Source organism: Pinus tabuliformis, chromosome 4_1 (assembly GCF_031772625.1).
Source record: "Pinus tabuliformis cultivar Carrire ecotype Pingquan chromosome 4_1, CPIR1, whole genome shotgun sequence".
Taxonomy (NCBI): Eukaryota; Viridiplantae; Streptophyta; class Pinopsida; order Pinales; family Pinaceae; genus Pinus; species Pinus tabuliformis.
The window spans coordinates 626,179,461-626,199,489 of NC_142303.1; the positions used below are offsets into that span (position 1 = coordinate 626,179,461).

Below are 20,029 nucleotides of genomic sequence, written 5' to 3' on the forward strand. Positions count from 1 at the left end.
CCCGCAATTGTAATAGCATCATCTGTAATTTCATCTCTTAATAAAGTATTTATTCATATATATTCTGCGTATCATAAGTTTTTCTGCTTCAGAAACCCAAACTCTTGCTTTCAGATTTATGTAGTAGATATTGTGATTAGAAAAGTGACTATAATTTATTTGGCCCTTGGTTTGATTTGGAGGACCACTTCGAAGTTTTTCCCTGAAATGACAATATTTGCAATCATATTGACTCAAATATACTATTTTGTAGTGAATATGTATTATAATATAGGAAATGAAATAATTTTCAAAAATAAATAATAACTGGGCTTCCTTCAGTCAAATATCGTTACCTAAATAACATAATATATGGACATTATATTTTCCAGAACACTGAATAACATCGAACATATACTAGACAGCTAGCTGTGCAGGCAGCAGAACACATCTTCAACAGCACACCTTGTTAAATCGTAACATTTAGGTCTGGGTTTCTGTTGAAACATGGGGATCAAAGATACTGTGAAAGACTTTCCCCGCTTAGATCTTCCATGGATTTCAGAATTTCCTGGGCCTGAGCAACTACACCCAGTTCTGAATCTTCAAGAAGTTCCCCAAGGAAGGGAATCGTCTCAGGAAGGAGTACAAGATATTCTTCCTTGAGATGCTCCAGTAAGTATTTCACAACTCTCAAACTAAGAATCCGTGCGCGAACCTTTTCACTACGTGTTTGCATAAGTACCTAATAAATAAATTCAAGAACATTATAAACTGGGATTAGAAGACATACATGAAATGAAAACAAAAAATGCACAAAAAATCTATTTGTTGTCAAAACAAAGATTTTCTTAATCAATACCTCATGATTAAGTGGTTTCCAGAGAAGGTCAGTTCCTGCTGTCAAGGCCATTTGACCAAGGCATGAAACCAAAGTATCATCAACTTGCTGGATGCTTGGGACGTCTTTCAATTGGCCCACTGACTTAGGTGGGTCTACAACAAGCTGTGAAACTATTGGCTTCAGGAGGATCTGCATGAAATGCCACAAAGTCTTCAAATTATTGCAATTTATTGAGATCAAGATAGACACTGATAAGAAACATAGAATAAGAAGAAGGAAGGAATTGAATTATGGGCAAATTTAACATGTAAAAAACCAACCATAACCACAACAAAAGACGCACCTGGAATTTCAAATTTATAGACCAATTGCTTTTAAAATGGCATTTTATTAATTAGATACGGACATGTACTTCCAAGAAAAACCATATGTACAGTGCATTCTATGATACAATTAGAACAAGAGTGGTGGCTTACCTGAAACTTTGAAGAGTCAAGGAATCCAACAGTATCATATAGAAAGCATTTGTGCAAGGATGAAATCACCGACATCCGAAGATTCCACTCAGACTCTGTCAGAGCTTGTTTTGTTTCACTACCCACAACCTTTTCTGTTAATTTACTCTTCTTTCTTTTATGCTTTGCCTGCACATTGACTTCGTGATCTTGACCACCAGTTAAATGGTGTACACACCCATCCATCAAGTACTGAAAGTAAGGTACAAATACAGACCTGTTGAACAAGGAGATTAATAGACATTAGGATTACAACTTACGCACTTGCAACACCTGATACACTCGTTAAAATGCAGATTAAGTTTGCAGATTTTTCATTCATAAAGTGCGTCAAAAAGACGAAAGTATATAGTGTTATTACATCTTTGTCAATTCTGCAACTTATAAGGAGTTGGTTAAAATACAAATACCAGCAGTATTGTTAAATACCAGTATTGTTAAATACAAGCAAGATGGAACTGCAGACGAAAACTGAAAATACCATGTCGCATTCATGCTTTCAATATACAAAGAAGAAATAACAGTAGCTGAAATTCACTGGTTGCACATGCATGCACGTGTGCACACATGCACACAGATTAGAAAGAAGACAGGGAAGGATTGTTATCATTCAGAATATTGCACAAAAGGGAAACAACAATCCTCAAGTAACTTAGTGATTGTCAATACTTTCCCGTGTTATGAAGTGTTCCATTCGTCAAGGCAAAGAGGACAGGGTACATATCTCAGCAACTAAAAATAAACATCAATTACAAAGAAGATAACAGATGGTAAACAAGATTTTTGAGGCACCTGAGCTTCCCAGTCAAACTGTCAATAAAATTATAAAAGGAAATATTGCGTTGAATATTGCGGCTTGACGATGTTCCATCACTCTCCACTTCAGACTCTGCCCAGTCTAAACTCCGAACAAAGAGAGGCTTAAATGTAGCCTCACTTAATTTCATTATTAGAGCCACAAGTGCATTAATTACACTTGCCTCAACTTTACCCATGTTCTTGATTGATTCTGGATGCTGACGACGAAGGTCCAAAGCTATCAGACATGACTCAAATATTTTTGCATGATAAGTTACAACAGATGGTCTGTCCATTTTAGAAGCGACAACTGCTAGCATTTCAAAAATGGCTGAAACAGAAGCTTCTCCATTCTCTACAGCCTTTCCATAAACTCTAACAATCGGATCAAGCAAAAGCCGCACCTGCACAAAGAATGACCATTAGCCCCAACAAGAAAGTATTCCAAGCCAACAAATTTGCTTCAAAGCCTAGTCTAGAATCCCCACACAGTTGGCACCTATTACTTCTAATTTAATTCCAAAGGCATCACTTACTGAGATCTTTTCAGACATGAGAATGCGGATTGAAGCAGCCTTTGTGCATACTGTTGAACCTGAGTCAGTAGTAAATTGTGAATGCAACACTAAAAGACCAACAATTTCTTCCAAGTATGGATTCAAAAACCCGCCCAGCTTCTGCACAATTGCTTCTAAAACACTAAGAACAGAGATCAAAAAGGCTCCCCCAGAAGCTGTGTTCCCTTCAAAGTCTGCCATCTTAGACACTGTTGCTTCTTTATATGAAGACAAGCAAACCTGCCATGTCTTCTTAAGGATATATTTAATAATGTGAGGAAGATGAGCCAATGCTTGTGGCCCAAGTTCAGTAACAAAAGAAGCTATGCAATGCAAGCAACCTGAGGAAAGGGCTACATCATTTGCTGTGAGATTTGCAACAACAGGACTAAGACAGTCACTAAAGGTACTGGGAAAGTTCCCTACAAATTTCTTTGCCAGGACATCTAATGTGGCAACTGCTGCAATTTTTGCTCTCACAGAGGAATCTTCTGGGGATCTCTTAAGTAACTCAACAATCTCCATGATCATTTCCTTGAATGCTTCATCACTTTCCTCACCTAAAGAATGCCACTGGGCATTTGGCAAGGTAACCATTTTCCTCTTCATTCTCGGCTGTTGTACAAGCCCAACCTTGTCTTTCAAATTTTCACAAAGCAATCGAAGTGCCTGGCTTCCAAGAAGACACAAAAACATGGCTTAATGAAACTACGAGATTAAACATAATTACAAAACAATAAGCATGAGACTCAAATCTCAAATAAAACATTCAAAATTGCAGAAAACATCACATAGAACACCTTTTCGCAGACATTTGCATCTGAGTGTTTCAACAAGGATGTGATGCCCTTAGAGTAAGCTGATGGAACCATCAGTTTTGTGACAGTATTCAATAAACTATATGCAGCTTCTCTTGCATCATTCTTGAGACCAGAAGGAACAATTGGTTTTTTAGTTTTTCTATCAATAATCTGCAATTGTAAGACTACTTGTTCCATAAGAGCTCCTAGTGCTTCCTGCAAAAATACAGTGAAATTAGATAAACAGTCAATATATCATCCACAATGTCACTATATCCTGACAGTATCTTACTCAACAGTCAGACTAATGCATATTTGAGGTAAACGATAGTTTAAATCACCCATGCTAGATAAAAGAAATTTGTTTCTCAAACTTATTGAAGTACTCCATGACAAAACTAAAACCTGATACTTTTTCTCATTCACCACAGTTAGTTTATCACCCAAATTGGCATGTACACTCGAAGTAAAAAAAAATATTTTCAAAGTTAGAACCAAGGTGTATAATTCACAAAATTTGTTTCTCAAATTTAATTCTCCAAACTACTTGGGAGCATTGCTGTGAAACTCAAAAAATCCAGGGCCAAGTGTGTTTCTGCTGACTACATGCCAAATCTTAAGCACACAAACACACCCTGCAGTGTGGCAACAGTAATCTTTTTATCCAGCAGTTCATAGGTAATGATTAGAAATTATGACAAGTGTAGTCGTGGTTTTCCCAGTTTTAAAATGTGCATTTTAACCCTCAGAAGTGGAGTATATGGGGTATTTGTTTTGGAGCAGCATTGCCAGTGGGCAAATTAAATAAACCACCTAATCAGTGCACAATGCTCATGGAGCGCATTTTTAGAATAGCATGCTTTGAAAGTGCAAGTTAGCATTAAATCCAAGGTGACTCCAAAGCATTAGAGACATCTTTAAGGAAGAAGGCATCTCTGCCCCTGTGCTCGACCTTCACCAACAGCTGCCCAGGAGTGACCAACTGCAAAGGAGAAAACGTGGGGAAGTGTAATACTCCCAGCGTTAAATTTCTAATACAAGCTAGATTTATTTTCTCACGGAAATTCAATTTATCCCCAGTTTACTATTTATTTAGCCAAATAATAAGAGAATCACTGAAAAATAAAATCATTGGTATCTTTACTCAATTCAATAATCATTGGTATCTTTAACTTCTAGAATTAAAAATATGCAGCAGAAATAAACCAGAGAGATCAATCACACATTGCAAAATTAATTAACCCACAAACAATTCTCCATCATTTCATTATTTGGAAAATCTGGGTTTTTCGACCCACAGAGATACAAGGAAAAATACAATCTGGAACCTGCAACTCAGCTCCCTCAGAATGAATTCAGCCCAGGTAAATCGGCCTCAAGGAAATCTGCCTCTAAATGAAATCGCTCTGAAGAAATTGACCTCCAGCAACCAGATCTACGCCCTCCAGCAACTCGATTTGCGCCCTTCCACTAATGCGCACTGGAAACCCCAGCACTCCAGCAGCTCGACCTCCTGCAAACAAACATGATCTCCTTCCAACAACTCATCCTTACAATTTCCTCCAACTCGGCCCTCCTGGAATTGCTCAAACCCACGCGCACTTCTTCCTTCTCTGCATAGTGGACACTGAGCCACTCACACTGCAGAGAAAATCGCTCTCTCTCATGATGACTCGCTCACACACTTGTGCTCTTTGTTGTGTCTTCACCTCCATCACTAGCCTCCATTTATAATCTTCATTGAGTCCAAATCCCTAACCCCAATCTCCCCTCTAGAAATATCTTGAATCTTCCTTCTAGAAATATCTTGAAGATCAATGGATAAGATTATTTCTAGGTCACTTAAATAACTAAATTATTTATCCTTAGAAAATAACCCAATAGTCCACAATAATTAATTGACTTTAATTATTGTACTTTTCCTAAGTTAAACTTAGCAAAGAAGACATAATGATAAATCACCAAAAGATGCAAATAATGTCTTCCACATGTTAATACATCAAGCAATTGTAGAAGACCTTCCAATGCTACTCACATCAACACTCTATCCTAAAAAGGAAGGGATTCTCCACCACCCCCAACTTATCTCGATACTTCACAAACTTTCCCTTCACTAGAGGCTTTGTAAGACCATTTGCCACCTGCTCCTCTATAGAAATGTACTACAATCTCACATCACCCCTCTAGACCCTGTCTCTGAGATATTTGATCTCGATGTGCTTTGACCAATCATGAAACACAAGATTCTTAGAGAGCTTAATGCAACTCTGATTATCGCAGTGTATGATTGTTGGCCCTATCTACAGATCAAATAATCCTACAAGCATCTCGCGAAGCCACACTGCCTCACAACTCATCATACTCGCTGCCATGTACCTCACAACTCATCATATTCACTGCCATGTACTCTGCCTCCGCTGAATTGAGTGCCATGGATTGTTGCTCCTTGCTAAACAATGAGATCATGGTTGATTCCAAGTTGAAATAACATCCAGATGTGGACTTTCTATCCAACACACTCCCTACCCAATTATAATTTGTGTACCCCTACAGCTTTGCTCCTCTAGCTGTGATATATCTCAATCCAAAGTCTACTATCCCACGCAAGTATCTTAGCACATGCTTTGCTGCCACCCAATGACCTTGTCTCAGCTCCACCATGAATTGGCTAAGTGTATTCACAGCAAAAGATATATACAGCCTAGTGTTGACCGGATACATCAAGGAACCTATCAGTTGCCTATACAGTGTGGGATCCACTAATTCACCTTCAAAAGTGCTCAGCTTCTTCAATTTAGTGATCGTAGGTGTAGGCATAGGCCTGCAATCGTCCATCCTGAATCTCCTCAAGATCTCCATTGCATATTGGACCTATCCAAGGAAAATCTCTCTTGGTTGTTGTCACATCCCCAATTCAAAAAAGTAATGCATCAAGCCAATGTCCTTCAAGTTGAATTCTAAAGCAAGATCCTCCTTTCACATCCCTATGAGCTTCTTCAATCTTGTCAAGAAGAGATAGTCCACATACAATAACAAGATGGTTCACCCTTAACGAGTACAATGTACAAGTTAGGATTCCCCACACTCTTGGTGAAGCACAAACCAAGAAGATATGCATCGATCCTCGCATACAATACACACGGAGCCTTCTTCAGCCCGTAAAGGGCTTTCTTCAACTTGCATACAAGGGAATCTCTCCCATGCACCTCAAAAACTTGAGGTTGCTTAATATACACATCCTCCTCAATCACTCTGTTGAGGAAAGAAATTTTCACATCCATCTGATGTATCCTCAACCCATTGGAAAATCAAGAAAATTGTATATTAAGGCTGATTTTCCTTTATGATAATTACTTGTGAGATTTGTTGGCATTATTATTATTGTGTTTTTCTCAAGGTTGCACGAAACAGGGAAACGAGTACGAGTTTCCGAAACGGGCACAGGTACAAAACGCGACCTCCCCAAATATTGGAAACGGGGAAACGCGAATATATATATATATATATATATATATGTGTGTGTGTGTGTGTGTGTGTGTGTGTGTGTGTGCAATCATAAAGCATACATGATACATTATAATTTATTACATTTAAACATTGCAATTAAATTTACATCACATTTACCCATGAATGATCACATAATGAAAATAAAAATATCGGAATATCCAAAAGCAACCTTTATTATATATCCAAATCTCAAAATCAACCTTTATTTATATTAATATATGAGGCTGCAAGTACAATAAAGACTATAAGGCTGCAAGAACTATAGAGACAAAAGACTAATCCTCATCATCACAATCCTCATCAAAAATAGAAGCAGTACAATGCTCAACAATGGATGGTGGTGCTGAAGAAGATGATGCGCCAATTCCACTTCCAGACTCGACCTCAATATTCAGGGCAGCAAGAGAGAGATCCAAATCAGGATTTTCTGCATCCACATCCCATTCTTTAGAAGGACCACTATTGTATTCTGGACCCCTATGAGATGCAAGGCGAAGGTTGGAGTGCACATAAACAAGATCCTCTGCCTTTTGTGAGCCCAACCTATTGTGCTTCACAAAATGAATAAAACCATAAGTGCTCCAATTCCTTTCTGCTGATGAAGAGCTTGCCACTTGTGAAAGAATACGAATGGCAAGGTTTTGCAAATGCACACCATTTGCTCCATGACAAATACACCACCTAACTGGATTCATGGTGCTTCTCTCCTCCAAAGTTGATATATCTACATAATCATCTATTCCTGCAGCAAAACTGGCAAATTCTTCCTTTACCTCCCTGTGTGGATGAGAAGGAAACATTCTCATAAGGGCTTTTTTCACCCCATTAGCCACCTCTCTATCCTTATGGGTGCCTTCCTCTTCCCATTGCTTTGAGCAATAAGCTCCTCATCATGAAATTTGGGGTTCAAAGCATGCGCTAAAGTGTGCAATGGAGTGTTGAAATAGTTCCACCTATCAACGATGATTTTCTTGACTAAACCAGCAAAAGATCATCAACAAACAAAATTTGTGGAGACTCTCGCGAAATGATTTCCATAGTTTTCTCAACCACGGAATCCATGCCATCATATACCTCTCCTAAGAAAGGTTGGTCAGTGTCAGCACTCCGGAGAAGCTCAAGTGCAGGGGTTGTGAACTTTAGCAAGAAATCTACCTTGCTCCACCAATCCTCATCAAGGCACAATCTACACACCATATATCCCCGCTCTGGATTTACTTGTCTCCACTCAATCCAAAGTTGACTCACCACCATAGAAACTAATGCATGCTTAACCTCAACAAGGCGGCACAACATCAAGAAGTTTGACGCATATCTTGTCTCAGTAACAACTCCAATTTGGAGTACTCTCGAAATATGGCCTGAAATTGGTGGTGGTTAGTAATGAATTTGACAATCTCCCTTGCTTCCCCTGTGAGTTCCTTTATCCAGGAAACTTTGTTGTCGATCTCCTCTAAGATCAGATTCAGATTATGGACAATGCATGGTGTCCAAAAGATGTGGTCATACCTCCTCTCAATAATTAAACCTGCAGCTTTGCAAATTGGTGCATTATCCGTGATAACTTGCACCACCTTGTTAGGCCCTATTTGTTCAATATCTTTTATAATAACATCAGCAATGAACTATGCATCTTTCACCTCTCCTGAGCAGTCTTCCGCCTTGATAAACATTGCTCCTTTGGGGGAAGTGGCAATGATATTTATCAATGGTCTGCACCTTGTATCTGTCCATCCATCTGAGACTATGGTAACCCCAAAGCTACTCCAGGAAGAACGAATTGGTGATAAAATATCCTCCACAAGCTCCTTCTCATTTTTGAGAAGCTGAGTTCTGACTTTCTCATAGTTGGGCCCCTTGTACCCTTGAGGAGCTTTGTTAATTGCCCTTATCATATCTTGCCAGTAAGGAGAGCAAACAACATTGAATGGGATACCACATGCATAAATGAACCTAGCCACTCTGGAATCAGTTTCTTCTCTTGCTTGCGCATTCACCAATTTAGCAATTCTGCTATCCTGAACTGAAGGGGATGCCCCTCTGGTATTTTTGGGTGTTGGTTGTTCATGTTGTTGAGTGTCACCGGCTCTCCTCTTTCTTTCTTCAACTACAATCCTTGGCTCAATGTTAGATGAGGCTTGAGGAGTAGCTTGAGTAAGCTCATCATGCCTTCTCTTAATACCATCCGCCTCATCTTGCTCTCTTTGATATGCCCTCCTTGCCAATGGATCTATTGTTTTTGTGCAACCTGCAATCCCCTGTCCTCCTCCATGCAAAAGATGTGCCTTCACTCTTGGGTAGGAGCCCTTGTACGAATTATTGCAAAGATTACATCGCCATTCCCATGAGCCACCACCTGCACATTTTTTAAGCTTCGTCACATGCCTCCAAAGAGGATAATATTCAGCCCTTGGGTTGGCCCTAGGGCTTGAACTTGCAGTTGCACTTTGGTTGGAAGCCATTGCTGCAAAAATAAATTAAAAAAACAAATTTGTAAATAAAAAACGTTTTTCATATTTTTGGCAGCATAAACCCTAGAAAACTTGAAGAAATAGTAGGAAAAAACTAACAAAATGAATGTTGTTTACCCAAATTAATTTTCTGCAGCTGAAGCTACCCCAAAATGCCAGAAAAGAGAAGAGAAATATGGTTGTAGCTGAGCCAAAAAGCCAAGAATGTCGTAGCCAGAAACTCTGCACTCCAAATTTGCTGTTGAAATCTCTTTCTCTTGCTACTGAAATCTCTTGCTCTTGCTGCTGAAATCTACTTTGCTCACTGTTCAAAAGACCCTAGCTGAAACCACTGCTCTCTCCCTCTCTTCTCCTTTGCTAAAATCGCCAGTCTCCAAGAGAAACGACTTGCTGAATTGTGTGATGACAAAATGAGACAAAGGTCACTTTTATAACTTTAGGGAGGCATCTAGACGCAACTAGAAGGCATTTTAATAACCCAATTAAAAGTTAGAAGACAAAATAATTAAAAAGTCAACCTGCGTGTGGAAACGTCGCCGTAGGGCCAGAAACGCGTTTCCGGTCGTACTGGCCACGTTTCTGCCTCAAGAAACATGCCAGTACAGCCAGAAACGCGTTTCTGGGCCATACCATACATTTTTCTGCGTTTCAGCTTCGTTTCCGTACAGAAACTCCTCCCCTTCCCACATTTCCTGCAACTTAGGTTTTTCTTCTTTCATCAAGCAATTACCATAATACAAGAACATGAAGATCTCAGAAAAACATAAGAACACAAGATATAGGCTCCAAGTCATGGCAAAACCCCTTCCAAGGGGAAAACCCAAAAAATTATCTTATAGAATCTGATCAAAGTGAGATATCCAAGACCCATGACCATAGGAAAAACTCAACCTCTAGATGGCAAGTGAAACCCTCCTTTTGTTCATAGATCCGTCAATAGCAAGAAACCAGCAACATATGTAATAATAGAAATATTCTTCAAGGCATAACTTTTATTCTTTCAAGATTCCTTCTCATAGGATTCGACCCTCCTCTTATCTTTTCTACGAAATTTCAGACCAAATCATCCAAAAAAATTGTCCAAATGAACTCGAATTGCCCTCTATTTATAATGATCATAGGGGTTCAAATAGACATGACCTTTGGGCAGGGCCGACATTATAGTTAGGGTTGATTTGGCATCTTGAGGGATTTTTGACCCAAACTACAACTTTTAAACATTCTTTTTCCTTTTTCTTTTCAAAGACAAAATGGCCCTTGACTCTTTGACTCATGACTAATATTCTTTTGATTGACAAACCATAGAAGCATGAAGAACATGCTTGACCTAGATGACCAATTGACTTGAGCATGAAACCCATGCTTGAAAAATAATATTTATTTTTCTTCTTTTGCATTTTACATAAAATATATAATGACATAAGTACAATGACAATTATGAAGACCGAACCTAGTTACATTTTCCAACACACCCCATCTTTGAAGCAATGGGCATAGCTTCTCTAATAGATGCATATTTGGCGATGGGTGCGAATGTTTCCTCGTAATCCACTCCCTCCTTCTGGGAGAACCCTCTCGCCACGAACATCACTTTATACTTCTCAACATTGCCATATATTGCATGTTTTATCTTGTAGATCCATTGAGAAGCGACCACAAACTTCCCCTCTGGTCTCGACACTATATCTCAAACATCATTACTCATGATGGAGCTATACTCCTCTATCATGGCATCCCTCCAAACCTGCTCGCCTATAGCCTCCTCAAAAGTGGATGGCTAAGACTCGCTAACATTGCTTGATAGTACCAAATAACTAGAATATCTAGTCGATGGTCTTCTCTACCTAAAAGTGTTGCTAAGAGCCTGCACATGCTCCTCAACATCCTTCAATGTTTGTTCATCCCATCTCAGCCTCCTCCTGGTAGAACTCGAAGGAATATCTAACTCATCCTCTGAATCTACTAGTTATGTCCCTGTTGGTGCTACTAGTCCCTGCTCAACCTTAGGAGCCTCTTGCTCCTTCTCCTCTACCATTGTCGGCTCTCGTTCATGAGAACCTTATCAAACCTAACATCCTGACTCAAGATCACCTTTCTTTGTCCTGGAATGTAGACTCAGTAGGCCTTCGAGACTTCACTATAGTTAACAAACACACCCCTCTCAAATAAGGGTTCTAGCTTGGTCCTCTTCTCTGTAAGCACATAAAATGGACTACCGAATATGCATAAATGACTCACATCTAGTTTCACTCCTATAAACATCTCCTCAGGAGTCATGTCATCCAACATGCTATGAGGACTCCTATTCTACACATACACAGTTGTATTGCAGTCCTCTTCCCACAAAACATAGGCAACTCCTGATCATAGATCATTCATCTTCAAAATCCAGGTAATTCGCTCCTAGGGGCTGAAATTTGATACCCCATCCAACCTGTCTACATATCTCATACTGTTTAATGATGCCATCTTTGCAGATCAATCACGGTCACAAAACCGAGTTGCAAAGTGTTTAGAAATAATTTTGCTGCTGCAAAAAGTAAATCTCTTTGCTTGACCTGTCTTACTCTGAGTTGGCTAAGGGTCAATAGCTAAAGAAGTTTCCCAACATTTCATGGCATTAGGTGTCCAAATACATCCCCCCAGATATAGGAAAGGCCTATTTAGCTAAGTTATCAAAATTTGGATGCAGATACAGATCCGAATCCTATCCGTATCCAAATCTGGATTCACTAGATTTTTGAAAATCCAGGATCCGAATACGGCAAAGATACATCAAGTACAAAAAATATAATAATATTTTTTAAAATTTTAAAAACACTTTGAGTTCAAAAATCAAATCCATTTATAAATCACAACATTTAGAACTGAAACCATTAGATATATTATAAATATGAAGACTGAAACACTAAATGATGCATCTTTGCTCATACAAAAAGGATAATATCATAAATGATAATAGTAAGTAGAAAAATGAGTGTCTCATGATTCATCCATGATCATTCTACTAATATCATAATGTGTAGTACGTTTAACTACATTCTCTTCAAATTAAAATTTATTATCAATAAACAATAAAAAATTAAAATACACAATTAAAATACATAAATATTAAAACTTACAAAAATTATATAAGTGGGAGTACATGCTGTCGATCACCTAAAATTTATATGATTTTAAACATAAGTTTAATTTATAACAGTTACTAAGATTTATGTTCAAAATATCAGTTATAGACTTTTTGTATATACTATATAATATATTATAAGTTGGGATTCTGTAAGCATCAAGCCCATATGTATCCAGCTTCTCAATAGACTTAAATAAATATAATTTGTTTTACAAAACTTCCAACATAGAAGAAAAGGATCCTGAGCTCCCTTTCTTTTAGCAGAGGGAAAAACAAGAACATTTTTGTTGGCAAATAAGCAAGTCAAATTGCTGTGTGCAGCAGGTAAAATAGAGAGGCTGTTGAACGTATAAAAAGAGGATCTGTTTCTAGATTGAAGAATCCATTTCCAAGGAGAGGGATCAATTTCCGTTCATCATGGATTCGCCACATTGCTGGTTCTTGGACGTATATAGGTGGAGCCGGATCTGGATCCAGATCAGATCCGTGGATCCTGGACCCCAGAGGGCCGGATCCGGTAACTTAGCTATTTAGTGAGACCCTCTCAAGGGTGAGAGGAGTAATCAAAGAGAGTTGACTTAGTAATACTGGTGAAATATTGCTAGCATTTCAAATGAGCCAAAGAAGAAATAAGGGATCAGAGCACAGCAAGAGCTATGAGTAAGGTATAACTCTTCATGTATTTTGTTATGATATGAATGCAAGCCAGTTTCTTTCTCCATTTCATGTTGGTATGTCTGAGAAATATGGCTTCTTTATTGTATTAGTTTAAGGTGCACGCTAACTTGCCTACTACAGACTCAAACCTTGTCCTTCTCAGTTTGCGCTTGTGTGGAGGAGTTTGGATTGAGGAGGTCGAACAGCATCTCCGAATAGGAGCACAGTTTCCAGCTGTGAAAGTGATCTTTAATCTACACTAGCCTATGAGGGTTTGAGGTGTGATCATTTATCCATTTGTCTCCATCTATTGTATGTTGGTTAATTGCATTGTAAACTAGGAGATCAGTTTGAGTATTTCACCCACCATCTGGAAGATCTTGAGGTGATATATTTGGGACAATAGTCCCTTTGCTTCTGGGTGAATCCAGAGCAAACAAAACTGGTGACTCCAGTGGTGAGAAATCCCTAGGAAGTTTGCTCTCCTCCCTTCTTTGTGATTGCTAGATTTTGACAATTTCAGTTTTTGTCTCTTGATTTTAACCTCGTTTGAGCCTATTACAGGCTTGATCTACTTTGTATTGTTGAGATCTGAGTGTCCGTTTTCTTAAAATTTCAATTTTAGAGAGAAGTTGCTCCCTGTCATTGAGCTACAGGGCTGCTGCAACATCTAGTTGCTCCCAAGAAACTGCCTTGTGGTGATTGGGACTAACCTTGATCCTTGTTTGGGAATGATGGCCTCTGAATATTGAGTTTTCAGTGGTGTCTGCTTCAGATCTTGTTGCCAAAACCTTAGATCTTTACTTTTTTGTCTGTCACTGATTAGATCTGGTCCAGATCTGATCCATACCCTTTCTCATTTGTGATATCTATTTCACTTTTGCAACTTCCCCTAGTTGTTGGAGGGATCCAAGGACTCAAGCAAGCAAAGGTGGGCAAGAAAGACCAACTGCTTGGCCTCCCAAGCACTCAAGGCTTGATCTACTTTGTATTGTTGAGATCTGAGAGTTCATTTTCTTAAAATTTCGATTTTAGAGAGAAGTTGCTCCCTGTCGTTGAGCTACAGGGCTGCTGCAACATCTAGTTGCTCCCAAGAAACTGCCTTGTGGTGACTGGGACTAACCTTCATCCTTGTTTGGGAATGATGGCTTCTGAATATTGAGTTTTTCAGTGGGGTCTGCTTCAGATCTTGTTGCAAAAACCTTAGATCTTTACTTTTCTGTCTGTCACTGGTTAGATCTGGTCCAGATCTGATCCATACCCTTTCTCATTTGTGATATCTATTTCACTTTTGCAACTTCTCCTAGTTGTTGGAGGGATCCAAGGACTCAAGCAAGCAAAGGTGGGCAAGAAAGACCAACTTCTTGGCCTCCCAAGCACTCAAGGAATTATTTCAAGCAAAGTCAAGCCATTTTTTGATCAAATGCTGTACCTTAAGGTCAAATCCGCCCTCTTTGTCAAATTGAACTTCTGTTGATGAGACGTCTCACCTCATTTGAGGGTTTTAAGCAATGTAATTAAAAGATTGGTAATTTGACTTAGTCTCCAAGCATATTGGGGATGAAAAGTCACCAGTTTTTTGGAGCCAATGGAGGACAGTGTTGACAGCCTCAAGATCTCCCCCTCCTTAGCAAATCGTTGTGAATTGTTGAGATCCACTCCATCTTTCTTAAATGTTCCAAATAAATCCATTGTCCCTAAACATTACAAATAACTATGTTGTGAATCTTTGCATCGAATCATGAACTTCACACGAGGTCCAAAACAAATGTCAAATATTGTTCTGTGTGCATCCTTGAAAGCGGCAAGATATTGCATATATAACCCCTTGAACTACATTAGTCTCCAAGCTCCTTCTTAGAAAACTCTTTCTCAAGTAAGGACTTACACAAGAGCTTATGATTATGTTAAACAAAGTTTAACAAAGGTCAATAGCTTCTTCCCGTCCAAATGTCCATAATGATCGAACAACTACACTTAGCCCAAGTGTGTTTATGAACAATCATTTAAAGTTCCACTCTATCAAAATCCCTATCAATAAAGGCAGTTCTTAGTTTATTCTTACAGGTTAGGTTCAAAACTTGTAGAGCTTCCAAATTGCTTTAGCAATTTTCATATAATTGAATAAGTGTGTAATATTAAAAGCAGAAACTGCATTTCCATCCAAGAAACTAGTAAGTAATTCCATCTTCTATTTGCATTAACTCCAGGTTGTTGTAGAATTTCATCATAGAATGGGGTCATCTGGTTCTTTCCTCTTCATTGTCAATATGATATAGCTGCTGCAGCTTTGATTTGTGCACCGGGATCAAAGTCATCTTCAACTTCTTGTTCTATATGGGAAAGTTTTCATAGTGCCGCCTCAATATTTCTTGGTGCCTGTCCTAGGGAATTTTCTCATAATCTCTAACACCACAATTTTTTTCAAGTAGAAAAAGGGTTTCAGTCTTGTAAAGTTGCCTTCAAACTCATTTTTGCAAAATGCAAACCTATAAAATTGGCTCACCCTTGTATTATTGGCTGTTTTGCGAACCACAGTCACATATCTCATTAATAGTGTTCTTGGGTCCACATTAGTAGCCATATGTCGACACCACTTTTCAAATCTCACACTTGCCTTGAGAAATGTCTAAACTAACTGCTGCCCACTGCCCTCCAATCAAAATGCTCTAATCACCTCTCTGCATTCAAGAGAAATCAGTTCTGCTCTGAAAAAACTGCTCTCTTTGTTTCGAGTAAGACCTCTTTTCACTGTTTTTTCGCCTTAATCTCCCAGCAAATGCTTTTTATTTTGTTTTTCAGAATCCTGTGCTTTAAAATAGTTGCTTTAGAGTTAGTAGGCTCATGTAGGGTTAGGAAATCTATGTTTTCAATTCTTATAATTTTTAACTAAAAACAAACAAAAAAGGGAAAGCCACCAAGAAATGACCTCCATGATTTCCCCAAACATCCAACAACAGCTGAGGCATTTCCAGCCATTTAACAGAAACAGTTTCCTGGAAACTAGAAACACTTGGAAGTGGGAAATGTGCTCCAGACTCACTGCAAACAGTTTCAGAATTCATAGCCTTATGGAATATAATGTGTTAAATACAGGTCATCAAAATACTTTGGAATAACATACATTTCAATCAAGTCAATGTTTTTTCATTTCATGTAGATTGCAATTGCATGTCACAGCTAATAGACTGCTGGAGGTTATGCCAAAACATAGCAACTGTTAACTACGTTAATCATCAGAAAAATTGCTACATATTTAATGATCCCACACAACGGTCTTCCAAAGCTGTCTAGCCTAAAACTAAATACCTGCAAAGCTGCCTGATCATGTGCAATTTCAAGCTCAAAAGCCAATTCAGAATTTCTCAGGTAATTTGTAATAAAACTTGTAGCTTCAATTTGTAAGGTCCATAAAAATGAATCATCTCCTTTGCACTCTGGTTGAAGTAGGTCCAGAATATATACATCTGTTCTTGCTCCTTGCAAAAGGCTTAACTAAAGCTGGAAGCCATATTCTAGATGTGTATTGCCCACTCAGTTGTACAGAAAACTCAATTTCCCACTTTGAATCCAACGGTATGCCTTCAAGATTTTGTGCTTTCTGAGAGGATATTAAAGTTCTTGAAACCATCATCTCAATTAGTAATAACAGAAGGACAGGCAAACTTGCTTCTTCACCTACAACCCTGGCAAAGAACATAACAAAATTACAAGTGAAATAGGATTAGTAATTTTAAGAAAATGTCTGACAACCAACACCTGAAATGTTCTCAAGTTTGCAAATACAACAATACAACTTCGATACACACCCTAGCAGATGTTTCATGATAGCCAATCTGCGATGCTGTGACATTTGTGGCAATGCATTGACGAAAACCTGCAAAATATCTCACATTTAAACAGTAAGCCACACTTAAATACAATATATCAGATATGTCAATGATCTAATAATTAAAGGAGTCTACCTTCAACAACTTTTTAGGATCTTTAGTAGTCATTAACCAGCATGGAACCACTGCTGATATCAGCTGTTCAGAGACCTTTTGTGAATGGCTGTCATCCTATTTAGCAGCCAAAAACAATCCAAGGTTAACATACTTGGCTGGGAAGTTAAAGAAAGCATTAAAATTTAAGAGTAAATGCTAAAAACATAAATATGACAATTTCTGCAGTAAAAAGGTGAGATGCCAGAGAAAACAAAAGAGAGAATATGAGGAAAAGAGAGACAGCATCTGAGAGCATCAGCTACAAAAGCATTTTCATGTGCCAGCTAAAAACCATATTTATGCAAAAGATTATTGCTCTCAGATACTCCAGACTCAACCATAATGGAAGATATCGTCCAAGGCAACTACCATAGCAACAGACTACCGTTTTTTTTTCATTTTAAACAACTTGCTTACCTTTAGTGCCATCCACACAACCAAATATCAGAGACTTGCAGTGACAAAATCTTGAACCACCAAAATATGCCTAAATAGCAATTGCAACATCTAAACGAAATATTTCAAAATTCTGCCAAAGTACTACTTTCCTCTACAGTTAGAATAAAGAGATCCCAATTGTCTATAGATTGCAGTACTTACTATAACTTTCAATATTTACAGAAGTCACATTTATCTAGGAACATGAATACTGTCAAATGTCCATAAGCAGCATATCATTATAATTCAAGTCAGGAACTTCTAAAAACCTGTATCGAATTAGACATGGATTCTAAATTAGGGTCCTTGCATGATTGTTCACGTTGACACACGAAAATTGACTCAGGTAGCCATTCTATATTTGCCTAAATAGTAACAAATGTATTTTAATTTATAGTATTAGTAACCTTACCAGATTCAATCAAAAATCCAAGAAATGTTATGTTGTCCATGATGCAATCTCAACAGGAAAACTCAGGAAAGTCTAATGAATTTCTGGCTTCTTGTCAAAAAATTTCTATTATTGTTTGAATTGTTCACACTGCCATTTTCTCATGCAGTATTTCTCAAAAATTGCTGTCCAATCTAATTCTGATGAAACAACTCAATTTTGTGTTCTCTTTCTACTATCTCAAAAGCCTACTGCGCCTTATTTATCCATTAATTAAAGCTCACTTGGAGATAATTTCAAAGGGGAATCCATTCAGGATAGTTGTCTACCCATTGGCATGCAGACTGAACAGAGAATTTGCAGAATTTTATACCCATTCAAATTGGAGTTACCCACTGTCTGTATATTAGAAAGTTTCTCAAAACTTTTATTGCATGCATCTCAGAACTTGTAATTTATGTAGCTCAATGTGATTTTCCCTACTTGCACCCTTTCGAACAATAGAAATTACCAAACTTGTATATTAAACTGTTGTCAGTATATTCAAATTTGTGTTTATCAATTGTGTATCTCTATGTTGTTTTCTCTGTTTTCATTGCCGTTCATTTATTTATTTATTTTTAATACATTCTGCATTTATTTTTATTTTTATTTTTTCCAAGATGACTCCAAGTTTTGTCATTATTACCCATCCACAAACATGGATAACCCTATCCAACAGCCCCTACTATGATTCACAGATAGCCAGCCTCAGATACCTCTTGCCCATTCTCCACTCAATACATGTTAGAATTTGCCCAAACCCAGCACCAGGTATTTAATTCCAAGCAATAAATTAGCAAATAAATACAACAGCCAGATTCCTAGCAAAAATATTTAGCAGAAGCTAAATTACTCGATCTGAATCACAATCAGACACAAATTTCTGCCCAACAAATCAGTTCATCATTAATAAAACTCAAAACCTACTTCGGCTCCCATCCTGGGATAATGGCCCAACTGTGGAAGTACATATACAGCAATAAACCTGGAGTTATCCAGCTGATAAAGCCCTAGATCTATCCTTTGATCTTCCTCAGCTGATCAGAATCTGTCTCCCTCGCTGTTCCTTGCACCTTCCTCGAGCCCGGCACATTGGAGTATCACACTCCTCCTCCTGAAGCGAGTGTTGTTATTGTGTCTTTACCTAAACTCTAAGGCTTAATTTATAACTCTTCTACGTTAAAATCGACAGTCAAAATTAGCTCGTCAAGTTAACTGAAGATAAGTTACTAATCTTTAGTTAACTTTCTTGTCTTTAGCTTTATTTACTTTAACCCAAGTCCCAGTCATAAATTTAGCTTGCATTACATGCATGTCACATGCAACTCACTCGCACACTGTGCATGTCGCATGCAATCAACATATGAAAACTACGCATATCACATACAACACACATGCAAGCAGGGTTGTGGGGCAGCGCCCCGCCACCCCTTCCCCCCCTCTTGCTCCCGCTCCCAATTCGCACTCTGAGAGGGAGCAGCCCCGGAGCGCCTCGAGAGCGCGCTCCCGAAAACGCTCTCGAGGAGGGTGCGTTTTCAAGATCGCGCTCCCTAAAAAAAGAAACTCTCCCTGCCTTTTCAAGAGCGATTAGCCTTTTTTGCAAAAAAAATTGTAGTAATATTCCAAATGCAATTTTTTTTCAAAGAAACAAATAAGTTTTGAGTGGAGCAACTTAATAAGTGACATTCCCCTTAATATTCATTTTCATCCTTTTACTTAAATTTTTAACATTACCATGAAATGACTCATGATGTTTGAGAGTGGTTCCGACCTCATTGGATTTCATATGGAGAAAGTAGAATTTTAGATTTCATTCAAAATCCAGCAGACTTATCAGTTTTCTAGAATTTTAGAATTGGGGCATTGCAATGTTTCCATTGAATTTTGTCATGTATTAGGGTATGGAACTCGTAT

General features: G+C 38.2%; 1 protein-coding gene across 1 annotated transcript in view; it reads right to left on the reverse strand.

The window, feature by feature from the left end:
• Positions 1 to 245: 245 nt before the first annotated feature.
• The window catches only part of LOC149177582 (uncharacterized protein At3g06530-like), a 280,290-nt gene continuing 260,506 nt past the window's right edge, over positions 246 to 20,029 (reverse strand). Inside the window, 10 exon segments of the mRNA XM_089420165.1 lie at positions 246 to 724; positions 842 to 1,012; positions 1,300 to 1,555; positions 2,131 to 2,540; positions 2,673 to 3,362; positions 3,494 to 3,709; positions 16,568 to 16,747; positions 16,749 to 16,944; positions 17,068 to 17,135; positions 17,224 to 17,319. Of these exon segments, the coding sequence (XP_089276291.1) occupies positions 494 to 724; positions 842 to 1,012; positions 1,300 to 1,555; positions 2,131 to 2,540; positions 2,673 to 3,362; positions 3,494 to 3,709; positions 16,568 to 16,747; positions 16,749 to 16,944; positions 17,068 to 17,135; positions 17,224 to 17,319 (2,514 nt within the window). The 3' untranslated portion in view covers positions 246 to 493.